We start from the raw sequence: 13295 nt of genomic DNA, 5'->3' as shown, positions 1-13295 counted from the left end.
CGTCAGTACGGTACTCACGGTCGAGCGGGAAGAAGAAGGGAAAACCTTCAAAGTTCAGCGCCCAGTGTATTATATTTCTGAAGTCTTGACCCCATCGAAGCAAAGATATCCTCATTATCAGAAGCTCGTATATGGGATTTATATGACCACAAAGAAAGTTGCCCACTACTTCTTTGATCATTCCATTACAGTCATCAGCGACGCTCCATTGTCAGAGATCTTGCATAACAGGGACGCAACTGGTCGAGTGGCAAAATGGGCGATTGAACTCCTTCCTCTAGATATCAAGTTTGAGGCAAAGAAAGCTATCAAGTCCTAGGCAATCGCGGATTTCGTCGCCGAGTGGATTGAATAGCAACTGCCGACTCAGGTACACTTGGAGCATTGGACCATGTTCTTTGACGGTTCCAAGATGATAAATGGTTCCGGAGCCGGACTGGTGTTGGTCTCTCCCAGAGGAGATAAACTCAGATATGTTCTTCAAATCCACTTTGATTCCTCTAACAACGAGGCAGAATATGAAGCACTTTTATATGGGTTGCGCATGGCCATTTCACTCGGCGTCCGTCGCCTCATGGTCTATGGCGACTCAGATTTGGTGATCAATCAAGTGATGAAGGAATGGGATGTCAGAAGTCCAGCCATGACTGGTTATAGCAATGCAGTGAGAAAACTGGAGAAGAAATTCGAGGGGTTAGAGCTTCATCACATACCCCGACTGAAAAATCAAGCAGCTGATGATCTGGCAAAAATAGGTTCCAAAAGAGAAGCCATTCCCAGCAATGTGTTTCTGGAACACATCCGCACACCATCAGTCCAGGAGGATCCCTTCACTGAAGAGGCCCCGCAGCCAAAAAGTGCCACGGATCCGACTGAAGTCGAAGTGCCAGCTGTGGTTGACTTGATCATGGAAGTCCTGGTTATCACTCCCGTCTGGACAGAACCGTACATCGCGTACATCCTAAGGAAAGAACTCCCAAAAGATGAAGAAGAAGCTCGACAGATCGTCCGTCGATCCAAAGCCTTTACAGTCATAAAGGGACAGTTATATAGAGAAAGCGCGACTGGGGTCGGCTAGAAGTGTATTACACCAGAAGAAGGTCAGATGATCCTTAACGATATCCACTCGGGGACCTGTGGCCATCATGCGTCCTCTCGGACCATAGTGGCTAAAGCATACCGAGCGGGGTTCTACTGGCCAAGAGCCAATGAGATGGCCAAAGAGATAGTCGACAAATGTGAAGGATGTCAGTATTACTCCAACATGCCACACAAGCCCGCGTCGGCCCTGAAAACCATTCCACTCGTTTGGCCCTTCGCTGTTTGGGGGTTGTACATGGTTGGACCACTGAGAACAGGCAGGAGCGGCTTCACTCATGTGCTGGTAGCAGTCGACAAGTTCACCAAATGGATTGAGGCCAAGCCTATCAAGAATCTTGATGCTTGCGCCGCTATCAGTTTCGTCAGAGAGTTGATATTCAGATATGGAGTTCCGCATAGCATCATCACCGACAACGGGTCAAACTTCGATTCTGACAAATTCAGGGCCTTTTGCGCCTCTCAGGGAACTCGGGTCGACTATGCTTCGGTCGCTCACCCTCAGTCGAATGGGCAAGTAGAAAGGGCAAACGTCCTAATTCTCAAAGGACTGAAACCCCGATTGATGCGCGATCTCAAGCACGCAGCAGGTGCCTGGGTTGACGAGCTTCCATCAGTCCTTTGGGGATTGAGGACAACCCCGAATCGATCGACCGGAAGAACCCCATTCTTTCTGGTCTATGGAGCCGAGGCAGTCTTACCGAGTGACCTGCTTCACAACGCTCCCAGAGTCGAGCTCTACTCAGAAGACGAAGCAGAACAAGCCCGGCAGGACGCAGTCGACCTCCTAGAAGAAGAAAGAGAAATGGCCTTGATTCGATCGACCATCTATCAGCAAGACTTGCGTTGATTCCATGCTAGAAACGTGAAGAGCCGAGCCTTCCAAGAAGGAGACTTAGTCCTCCGAGTGGATCAGCAGAAACCACACAAGCTCGCTCCTACTTGGGAAGGCCCCTTCATAGTCACCAGAGTCCTCCACAATGGAGCATACCACCTCTACAATGTCGATCGCCAGATTGATGAGCCACGAGCCTGGAATGCGGAGCTACTCCGCCCCTTTTATACTTAAATTCTCACTCGGATGAGATGTAATAAGAAAAACTCCTGTAGTTTATTTATCAAAGACAAGAGCGTTATAATTTTCCCAGTGATTATTATTGTTTTTTGTTTGCATAAGAAATCCCCCAGTGGATGGCTTAGCTGTGAATCCGCTTCGCCTAAGTTTGTAAAAATAGTTTCCTACCGAGTGGCGAGCCAGCCTCCCACTCGGGGGCTTAGCTGTGAATCCGTTTCGCCTAAGTTCGAAAAAATCCTACCGAGTGGAGAGCAATCCTCCCACTCGGGGGCTTAGCTGCAGTCCAGTACTCGCCTAAGTTCTCTCACTTAGAGACTTAGCTGCAGTCCGGCACTCGCCTAAGTTTGAAAAAAATCCTACCGAGTAGAGAGCAATCCTCCCACTCGGGGGCTTAGCTGCAGTCCAGTACTCGCCTAAGTTCTCTCACTTAGAGACTTAGCTGCAGTCCGACACTCGCCTAAGTTTGAAAAAATCCTACCGAGTGGAGAGCAATCCTCCCACTCGGGGGCTTAGCTGCAGTCCAGCACTCGCCTAAGTTCTCTCACTTAGAGACTTAGCTGCAGCCTGGCACTCGCCTAAGTTTGAAAAAATCCTACCAAGTAGAGAGCAATCCTCCCACTCGGGGGCTTAGCTGCAGTCCAGTACTCGCCTAAGTTCCCTCACTTAGAGACTTAGCTGCAGTCCGACACTCGCCTAAGTTTGAAAAAATCCTACCGAGTAGAGAGCAATCCTCCCACTCGGGGGCTTAGCTGCAGTCCAGTACTCGCCTAAGTTCTCTCACTTAGAGACTTAGCTGCAGTCCGGCACTCGCCTAAGTTTGAAAAAATCCTACCGAGTAGAGAGCAATCCTCCCACTCGGGGGCTTAGCTGCAGTCCAGTACTCGCCTAAGTTCTCTCACTTAGAGACTTAGCTGTAGTCCGGCGCTCGCCTAAGTTTGAAAAAATCCTACCGAGTGGAGAGCAATCCTCCCACTCGGGGGCTTAGCTGTAGTCCAACACTCGCCTAAGTTCTCTCACTTAGAGACTTAGCTGCAGTCCGGCACTCGCCTAAGTTTGAAAAAATCCTACCGAGTGGAGAGCAATCCTCCCACTCGGAGGCTTAGCTGCAGTCCAATACTCGCCTAAGTATGAAACACATCTCATTCCTCAAGGACGACAAGGGGCAGGTCGACTGCCACCTTCTCCTGGGGAGCTTTGCCACAAATACAATGTGCGCTCCGTCCCACTCTGCGTTAACAGGGTGTGGGTCGACCGCTGCCTTCTCCTGGGGAGCTTCGCCACAAATACAAGACATAGGTCGACTGCTTCCCTCTCCTCCGGAGCTGCGCTGCGAATGCAAAAGTTGTCTTGAGTGAAGAATGGGTTCACTCAGCAGGAGATTCATAAAGATATTCAACGGTAAACCAAGTTCGAGTAAATTCCAAAGGTTCCAAATCATAGATCGAAGTACTCGGACATGCAGCCCGAAAAATTTTAACGGTTACAAAAACCACTCGGCATTCCGAGGCAAATTTAAGGTGGGACATAAGAGTTTGTTCACTCCGCGGGAGGAGGGCTGGCAGGCTCGACGAACTCATCCAGGTCGACGCCGTCGGCTATCCGAGTGGCTGCAGCGATGAAAGTCTCCATAAAGGTTCGGAAGTCATGCTTCTGGGTGTTGGCGACCTTGATTGCTGCCGGTTTGTCCTGTCGCACCTCCTTGCAGTGGACACGAACTAAAGACAGAGCCACATCAGCGCCACACCGAGCAGCAGACTTCTTCCACTCCTGCACTCGGTCGGGGATTTCATTTAGTTGAGTCATCAGGGACTCAATATCATTTTGGAGCTCAGCCTCTGGCCAAAGTGCCGGGTCAATCCTCGACATGGCGACCTTCAGTCGAGCCAAGTAGTCCACGGCACTGTCGATGCGAGATTCCAGACGGAGCAGATTCATGGCAGTTTCATCTTTCACGGGAGAGTTGATTGGATCCAAACCAGGCTCGATCCGCCCAGTCTCCTCTTCAAAGTTCTGGCAAAACTCTGCATTCACGATCCAAGGATAAGTCAATTTTCGTACACTGAGTCGACTCAAAAAAAAGTCAGTCGGAACAGAATGTGCACCTTCAAGCTTGATGAACAGCTTCTTGGCAAGACTTCTCAGATAACTCTCCAGATCATCCCTCCTGCGAGCAATGCCTTCCATTTTCTCACCCTGGATGAGATTCTCCTTCTTCCAGTGCGAGCACTCCTTGTTGGAGTCATTCAGAGCGATCTTCAGCCTGATATTCTCTTCTTCCAACTGGCCGACCGAAGCCAGCTTCTGTTCGGCCAGAGCGGTCTTGTCGTCAGCCTCCTTACGAGCAGCGGCCAAATCCTGATCCTTCTTCGCCAGAGCTTCTCTCAGTTTTTCTGCAAAGAAATGATGATTGATTCAGAAATAGCGGAAGGGTACTCAAGCCTAAAACTAACCAGTCGACAAACTCGTCTTACCTGCGGCGCCGTCTCTGACCTTTTGCAGCTCTGTCCTGGCCAGCTCCAAGTCAAGGTTCAGTTGAATATGCTGCTTCTCCAAGTCAGCAAAGCGAGCTCCAAGATCACAAGATTTCTGAAATCAAAGGGGAGAAGTTATTTTTACAGCAAAAAAACAACAAAAGCAATAAATACTAAGACTACGGTCGACTGCCCGCAGTCCACCATAGTCTCGGGGACTACACCCAGTGGGTGCACTTAGCGTGCCCCCACCGGTTCTGATCCCACTCGACCGGTCCGCCAGAGTCGAGTGAGGGAATAATAAAAAAAGAGAAAGTAGAACTCAGACCACAATCGACTGCCAGCAGTCGACCGCGGTCTCGGGGACTACACCCAGTGCGTGCACTTGGCGTGCCCCCACCGGTTCTGATCCCACTCGACCAGATCGAGTGGAAGAGATAAACTACCAGTTCGGTTTATACATTCGGCAAAATACAAAGACTATAGTCGACTGCCAGCAGTCCACCGTAGTCTCGGGGACTACAACCAGTGGGCGCACTCAGCGTGCCCCCACTAGACCAAAAATTCAATCGACACACCCACTGGGTGTACAGATGCAACGGTTTTCGGAAAGAATCTTCAGGTAGCATATCCTAATAGAACAAGCGGCGACCAACTAACCTGAACGTTGCTCTGGAGAGCCGAACTGGCATCATAGGCGGCTTGGCTGGCGTCTCGCACCGTCTTCATCTTCTCCATCATAATGCCCGCCTGGCGTATGGCTTCCTTAGCAGCATTCACCTCGTCCTCTGGGACATGATGGGTCGCAAAAACTGAAGGCGGGTCAACAGGGGCCTGAGCAGTCGACGAAGAAGGCAGGGCACTCGACAGTGGCTCAGCGAAGGTAACAGAACCCCGATTGACGTCGCCAGTGTCCTGAACAACTGGTTCCGCCCTCGGTGTCGTCTGTAGTGCCCCGCTTGCAGGAGCTCACCTATTTTTCCTCGTCGAAGGCCTCTCGGGCTCTTCATCATCATCAGGGAGGTCAATAACGTTGGGAGCTATGCAAAGTTCAATCGTTAAAGTCACATCACCCAATGGTACGCATTGCAGTTGAATCGACCAAAATAAAGACAGTATGGCAGGGATCATACCCGGATTAGAAGTGACCGCGTCCTCCATCACCTCATCTTCGTCCCTGTAAGCTGAGGTCCGGGAGGTAGCAGCGCTGACAGTTCCAAAGTTCATCCAGTTAAAACAAGAAAAACAAACTGCGCGGAGCGTCGAGTGAATGCAAAGAGAGACACTCACGCGGAAGCGACGGGGATATCAATCTTGATTTTCGGCAACGCCTTCCGAGTCTTCGGCTCTACAACTCTGGGGTGCTTTGGTGCCTTCTCAGTTGGGGTTGGCGAAGAGATCCGAGGGCGCTTCGAAGACTGACCAGCTGGAGCAGTTGCCTTGTCACGGGCACTCGGCCGTTCTTGGTCAAGCTTGGATCGCCTCTCCCTGCGAGGAGGCAACTCGACTTCTTCTCCACCGCTTGAGCCGTCACTCCCTCCATCCCCTTCACCATCGGAAGTCCACTCGCCGCTTTCGCCGCCACTCGCCTCGCCTTCCAGAGCTTGCTCCTGCTCCCCGTTGGGCATTGAATACATTTCAATAATGGCCTGAAAGAAAGCAGGTAGATCAAAGTCAGTCGACGCAATATAGGCAGCTACGCGAGTGAATTCAGATTACAAGCAAAAACTCAGAATCAGACCTGCTCGGGTGTGTGGGACTGGTCGAATGGAGGGACTCTCCTGGCTCCCCTGGGATTGTCCTTATTCCCGGTAATGCCAGACAGCCACTTCTCCAGTGTGTCGTCGTCGACCTCCTCCGAGTGGATCCGAGTGGAGTCTTCAAGACCCGAATACATCCACATCGGATGGTCTCGGTCTTGGAGAGGCTGGATGCGCTGCTGAAGGAAGACTTCCAAGATATCCATACCAGTGACCCCGTCGCGAATAAGCTGGACCACTCGGTCGACCAGCACCTTCACGTGCGCCTTCTCCTCCGGGAGCACCTTCAAAGGGGAGGGTTTTTCCACTCGGTCCATGGTAAAGGTAGGGAGGCCAGTCGATTGCCCTAGCGTCGACTGGTCTTTACAGTAAAACCAGGTCGACTGCCATCTGCGAACTGAGTCAGGAAGAATCATGGCCGGGAAGGAGCTTTTCCCTCTCATCTGGATGCCAAGACCCCCACACATCTGGATCACTTGGGTCCTCTCGTCACTCGGATTAGCCTTTTTCACTGTCTGGGAGCGACAAGTGAAAATATGCTTGAAGAGACCCCAGTGAGGCCGACAACCCAGGAAGTTCTCACACAAAGAAATGAAAGCGGCAAGATAAACGATTGAGTTGGGGGTAAAATGATGGAGTTGTGCCCCAAAGAAGTTCAGAAACCCTTGGAAGAAGGGGTGAGGGGGCAAGGAAAATCCACGGTCGACGTGGGTGGCAAGAAGGACACGCTCACCCTCCCGAGGCTGCGACTCAGATTCCTTCCCTGGAAGCCGCGCCGAGTCATAGGGGATCAGCCCCCCTTCGACCAAGTCGTCGAGGTCTTCTTGGGAGATCCTCGAGTGGATCCAGTCGCCCTGGATCCATCCCCTCGGAAGGCCGGACCGCGAGGAAGATCCGCCCCGGCTGGTCACCTTCCCCTTCGACCTCGCTGTCGCCTTCTTTGCCCGCTCCAGAGCCACCGTCTTCTCCTTACCCATTGTCACCGGCGAGACGCGTACGGTGCGGTGGCGCTGGGGCGAGAGCGAGTGCAGTGGAGGGGCGTGAGGAAGAGAAGAGGAAATGAGATGCACTGTTCGGGAGACTCCGGTCCGGCGCTTTATATCAGGCCGCTTCCGAGTGGCTGACGGGTAGGCCCAGGCGGCTCTGTCAAATCCCGTAACGACCGCGCGCGCGATACGTGGCGAAAAAGGTGGCATGGGGATCGAGGCGGCTCCGCTCTATCCCATTCGATTACTGCGGCCTCCCCCGTCCCGCGCGCTTCCCAAAATTCGGATCCCGCGAAATCTACGCGCAGCAAACAACTGGTCAGACCAAAGATCTCCTCTGCACCGTCACTCGGAGCCTTACAAGCCAAGAAACTCACTCGATGAAGAATTAAGAATGGATCAAGGCGACTGAAAAGGAAGTTGCTGTCATCACTCAGGTCCATTGATCCGGAACAAGATATGCTCACGGCATGGAAAACGAGTCGGAGGGGTTCTCAACTCCTTCCCCACTCAAACCTCGATCCATTCAGGGGCTAATGATGAAGCTATGTACCTAGGGTAGGGTCATGGGCCTGTCCTAACTGCTCTACCCAAGGACATCTCTAGAAGAAACCACCTTTCAATCGACTTGGAGGTGTTCCACTCGATAGACTCAGAGACACTCGACCAAGAAACAATCACTCGACCAAGATCCAACCACTCGACGGCCAGGAGACCTGAAGTCACTCCGCACGCTAACGGTCGGTCATTAAGTAGCTTTTATGGTCATCATAGCACTTTATTACTAGCGTTACCAGTAACACTCTGCCTTAATGTACATTGAACCCTTTGTAACGTGGGCTGGCCGGGGTCCTGGCGCACTCTATATAAGCCACCCCCCTCCTCCGAGACAAGGGTTCGCACCTCTGTAACCCATATTCATATAATCCAGTCAACCGCCTCTGGTCTCCGAGACGAAGGGCTATTACTTCCTCCGAGAAGGGCCTGAACTCGTAAACCTTGCGTGCTTACAACTTCCCCACAGCTAAGATCTTGCCTCTCCATACTTACCCCCCTACACTACTGTCAGACTTAGAACCACGACAGTCATCATCTTGAGCCTTTGATCTCCATCTCCAAAGCACCGTCATGATCACCATCATCACCGGCGCGGCACCTTGATCTCCATCGTAGAATCATTGTCGTCTCGCCAACTATTGCTTCTATGACTATCGCTACCGCTTAGTGATAAAGTAAAGAAATTACATGGCGATTGCATTTCATACAATAAAGCGACAACCATATGGCTCCTGCCAGTTGCCGATAACTCCGTTACAAAAACATGATCATCTCATACAATAAAATATAGCATCATGCCTTGACCATATCACATCACAACATGCCCTGCAAAAACAAGTTAGACATCCTCTACTTTGTTGTTGCAAGTTTTATGTGGCTGCTACGGGCTAACCAAGAACCGTTCTTACCTACGCATCAAAACCACAACGATAGTTCGTAAAGTTAGTGTTGTTTTAACCTTCAGCAAGGACCGGGCGTAGTCACACTCGGTTCAACTAAAGTTGGAGAAACTGACACCCGCCAGCCACCTGTGTGCAAAGCACGTCAGTAAAACCAGTCTCGCATAAGCGTACGCGTAATGTCGGTCCGGGCCGCTTCATCCAACAATACCGCCGAACCAAAGTATGACATGCTGGTAAGCAGTATGACTTGTATCGCCCACAACTCACTTGTGTTCTACTCGTGCATATAACATCTACGCATAAACCTGGCTCGGATGCCACTATTGGGAAACGTAGGAATTTCAAAAAAATCCTACACACATGCAAGATCATGGTGATGCATAGAACCGAGAGGGGAGAGTGTTGTCTACGTACCCTCGTAGACCGTAAGCGGAAGCATTATGACAACGCGGTTGATGTAGTCGTACGTCTTCACGATTGACCGATCCTTAGTACCGAACGTATGGCACCTCCGCGTTCAGCACATGTTCAGCTCGGTGACGTCCCGCGAACTCACGATCCAGTAGAGCTTCCGGGAAGAGCTTCATCAACACGACGGCATGGTGACGGTGTTGATGAAGCTATCAACGCAGGGCTTCGCCTAAGCACCACTACGATATGACCGAGGTGGATTATGGTGGAGGGGGCACCGCACACGGCTAAAAGATCAATGATCAATTGTTGTGACTCCAAGGGGTGCCCCCTCCCCATATATAAAGGAGTGGAGGAGGGGGAGGGGGCGGCCTCCTATGGCGCGCCCCATGAGGAGTCCTACTTCCATTGGGAGTAGGACTCCCCCTTCCAAGTAGGAGTAGGAGTAGGAGACGAAGGTAGAGAAGAAGAGAAGGAAAGGGGGGCGCCGCCCCCTCCTTGTCCAATTCAGACTAGAGGGGGAGGGGGCACGCGGCTGCCCTGGTCGCCCCTCCTCTTCTCCCACTAAGGCCCATTAGGCCCAATATACTCCCCGGGGGGTTTCGGTAACCCCCTGGTACTCCAATATATGTCTGAAATCTCCCGAAACACTTCCGGTGTCCGAACATAGTCGACCAATATATCAATCTTTACGTCTCGACCACTTAGAGACTCCTCGTCATGTCCTTGATTATAACCGGGACTCTGAACTACCTTCGGTACATCAAAACACAAACTCATAATACCGACCATCACATAACTCTAAGCGTGCGGACCCTACGGGTTCGAGAACTATGTAGACATGACCGAGACACGTCTCTGGTCAATAACCAATAGTGGAACCTCGATGCTCATATTGGTTCCTACATATTCTACGGAGATCTTTATCGGTCAAACCGCATAACAACATACGTTGTTCCCTTTGTCATCGGCATGTTACTTGCCCGAGATTCGATCGTCGGTATCATCATACCTAGTTCAAGCTCGTTACCGGCAAGTCTCTTTATTCGTTCCGTAATGCAACATCCCGCAACTAACTCATTAGTCACATTGCTTGCAAGGCTTACAGTGATGTGCATTACCGAGAGGGCCCAAAGATACCTCTCCGACAATCGGAGTGACAAATCCTAATCTCGATCTATGCCAACTCAACAAACACCATCGGAGACAACTGTAGAGCAACTTTATAACCCAGTTACGTTGTGACGTTTGATAGCACACTAAGTGTTCCTCCGGTATTCAGGAGTTGCATAATCTCATAGTCATAGGAACATGTATAAGTTATGGAGAAAGCAATAGCAACAAACTAAACGATCATAGCGCTAAGCTAACAGATGGGTCAAGTCAATCACATCATTCTCTAATGATGTGATCCCGTTCACCAAATGACAACTCATGTCTATGGCTAGAAAACTTAACCATCTTTGATTAACGAGCTAGTCAAGTAGAGGCATACTAGTGACACTCTGTTTGTCTTTGTATTCACACATGTACTAAGTTTCCGGTTAATACAATTCTAGCATGAATAACAAACATTTATCATGATATAAGGAAATATAAATAACAACTTTATTATTGCCTCTAGGGCATATTTCCTTCAGTCTCCCACTTGCACTAGAGTCAATAATCTAGATTACATTGTAATGATTCTAACACCCATGGAGTCTTGGCGCTGATCATGTTTTGCTCCTGAGAGAGTCTTAGTCAACGGGTCTGCAACATTCAGATCCATATGTATCTTGAAATCTCTATGTCTCCCTCCTTGACTTGATTGCGGATGCAATTGAAGCATCTCTTGATGTGCTTGGTTCTCTTGTGAAATCTGGATTCCTTTGCCAAGGCAATTGCACCAGTATTGTCACAAAAGATTTTCATTGGACCCGATGCACTAGGTATGACACCTAGATCGGATATGAACTCCTTCATCCAGACTCCTTCATTTGCTGCTTCCGAAGCAACTATGTATTCCGTTTCACACGTAGATCCCGCCATGTCACTTTGCCTAGAATTGCACCAACTGACAGCTCCACCATTCAATAAAAATACGTATCCGATTTGTGACTTAGAGTCATCCAGATCAGTGTCAAAGCTTGCATCGACGTACCCGTTTACGACGAGCTCTTTGTCACCTCCATAAATGAGAAAGATCGCTGTCACATGTGCGGGCATCTACCTCTGCCTCCCGCCTTTGGGCGGCGGTGGCGGAGCAGGTGATGACCCGGGCGGTCGACGGTGGGCTGGCGGCCATGGCGGCCGACGACGGGGTGGCGGCCACGACCACCACCTCTCGCCTTTGGGCCGTGGTGGCGGAGCGGGTGATGGCCATAGTGGCCGGTAGTGGGGTGGCGGCCATGATGACCATCTCCCGCCTTCGGGCCGCGGAGGCGGAGCAGGCGATGGCCCTGGCTTTCGATGGTGGTGTGGCAGCAACGGCGGCCGGCAACAGCTGCCGACGGGCACCGGCAGCGGAGCGTGTGGTGGGTGTTCCACGCACAACCAACAGGAATGCCACGCGCAGTACACTACGCCGGGGACTGCGCCACCGCCACGGTGTAGCCTCCTAGCTGGAGTTGTCCTCTGATGAAGGCAGAGTGGCTAAGCGACGATGACGGATCAGTGCCATTGGCAAATGTGGGAGAAGCAGACGAGATAAGCTACATGGATGGAGGGGAAAATGCGATGCAGGACTCGCCGGCCGTGAGGGTTTTTATAGCAGGCCGGTAAGCATTGGGATTTTGGGGGATTTCATCGAGTCAGGCGGGAAGCCTGCGCGAGAACCTGCGAGTTTGCGTGGGAATGGGCTCACCGATGATTCACTGGCGCCACCATTTGGCAAAAACAACGCCCCCACGCGCTGCGCAAGCTTGCGCTGTAAGCCGCCTGCGGCAGCGGGGTGACAAGACGTGCGAGAGGAGGACGAAAGGCCACGTACACATATGGTTAATAAAAAAAGTTTGCAATTTAATTACCTACTATACCACCGTCCTGATTTATAAGTATGATTTAATTAATAAAATACGAATGCATGACGCCAAAGATTATATGGTTGGATTTTTATTTGAAAATAGTTTCCAATTATATAATTTTCAAAACATGCATTAACATTTTGTTTGTTAATTTGAGGGCAAAGTATGGCACGGAATATAAAGGAGACTATAGACTAGACAGAGGTGCTACCACACGGCCGCTCTCTACGCAACGACGCAACTGTCGGCCAGCTTGTAGGCGACCATTTCATGCATGTTCAACTGCTCTATGCGTGTGGTTGCTCTGCTCTCGCGTCCCTCCGGATGCTATGCCCTCGTCCCTCCATGCACATTGCCAGTGTTTTGGGCCGGCACACGATCACGCACGTTCATGTGCAAGCGGTTGCGCCGGGTGCGGCGCGACGATGCAGTTACCCGCTGCAAAAACTGCCTTGCGAACGTGCCGAGAATCCACTCCACCCGGCCCCCTTTTATTCCTGCGGCCATTTACCTTCATCTCTCATCTCACATGACACAATAAGCACACCCATGAGGACACATACAGAGAGGACATCCAGCGGTTCCAATGGCGCTCCCCGTGGCTCCAATGGCGCTCCCAGGGGCCGACGACGACAACGGCGGGCAGTTCACCACGCATCACGTAGTGGGCACTCACATGAGGGGAAGGCCCTCTCGGTGGTGTACACGAACGATCCGGTCTCGGTGGAGAGCTCCATCCAAACTATGGAGCAGTTCCTTACCGAGGACAAGTACCGAGTGGTCGTCTTCGACCTCGAGTACACCATCGGTCGTGCCGGGCATGATCAAAAGGTTGCCGTCGCCCAGTTGTGCGTGCAACATGACGTCCTCGTCTACCACTTCCACCTTGCCACAAGGCCTTGCGAGCGTTTCTCTAGGTTTATCAACAGCTCTGACTACAGTTTCGCTACGGTGGACACCACCAATGATCTAAAAGCGCTCAAGGTTTCAGACTTGAAATGCCCGAATCTTGTCAACATCCACCACCAC

The 13295-nt window shown here is 51.2% G+C and overlaps 1 protein-coding gene across 1 annotated transcript; it reads right to left on the bottom strand.

The window, feature by feature from the left end:
• Window positions 1-3643: 3643 nt before the first annotated feature.
• LOC147964068 (uncharacterized) lies at window positions 3644-11548 on the bottom strand. The gene is made up of 4 exons (XM_087529814.1): window positions 11474-11548; window positions 4645-4759; window positions 4276-4563; window positions 3644-4194 (listed from the first exon to the last, which is right to left on the bottom strand). The coding sequence occupies exons 1-4, from the start codon at window positions 11546-11548 to the stop codon at window positions 3710-3712; spliced, it is 963 nt and encodes a 320-aa protein (XP_087385940.1). The 3' UTR covers window positions 3644-3709.
• Window positions 11549-13295: the final 1747 nt, after the last annotated feature.

This window comes from Triticum urartu, chromosome 6A, assembly GCF_056163025.1.
Source record: "Triticum urartu cultivar PI428250 chromosome 6A, HENAU_Tu73, whole genome shotgun sequence".
Lineage (NCBI taxonomy): Eukaryota > Viridiplantae > Streptophyta > Magnoliopsida > Poales > Poaceae > Triticum > Triticum urartu.
Note: the sequence above shows the minus strand (reverse complement) of the source record. Positions and strands in the feature narration are given on the sequence as shown.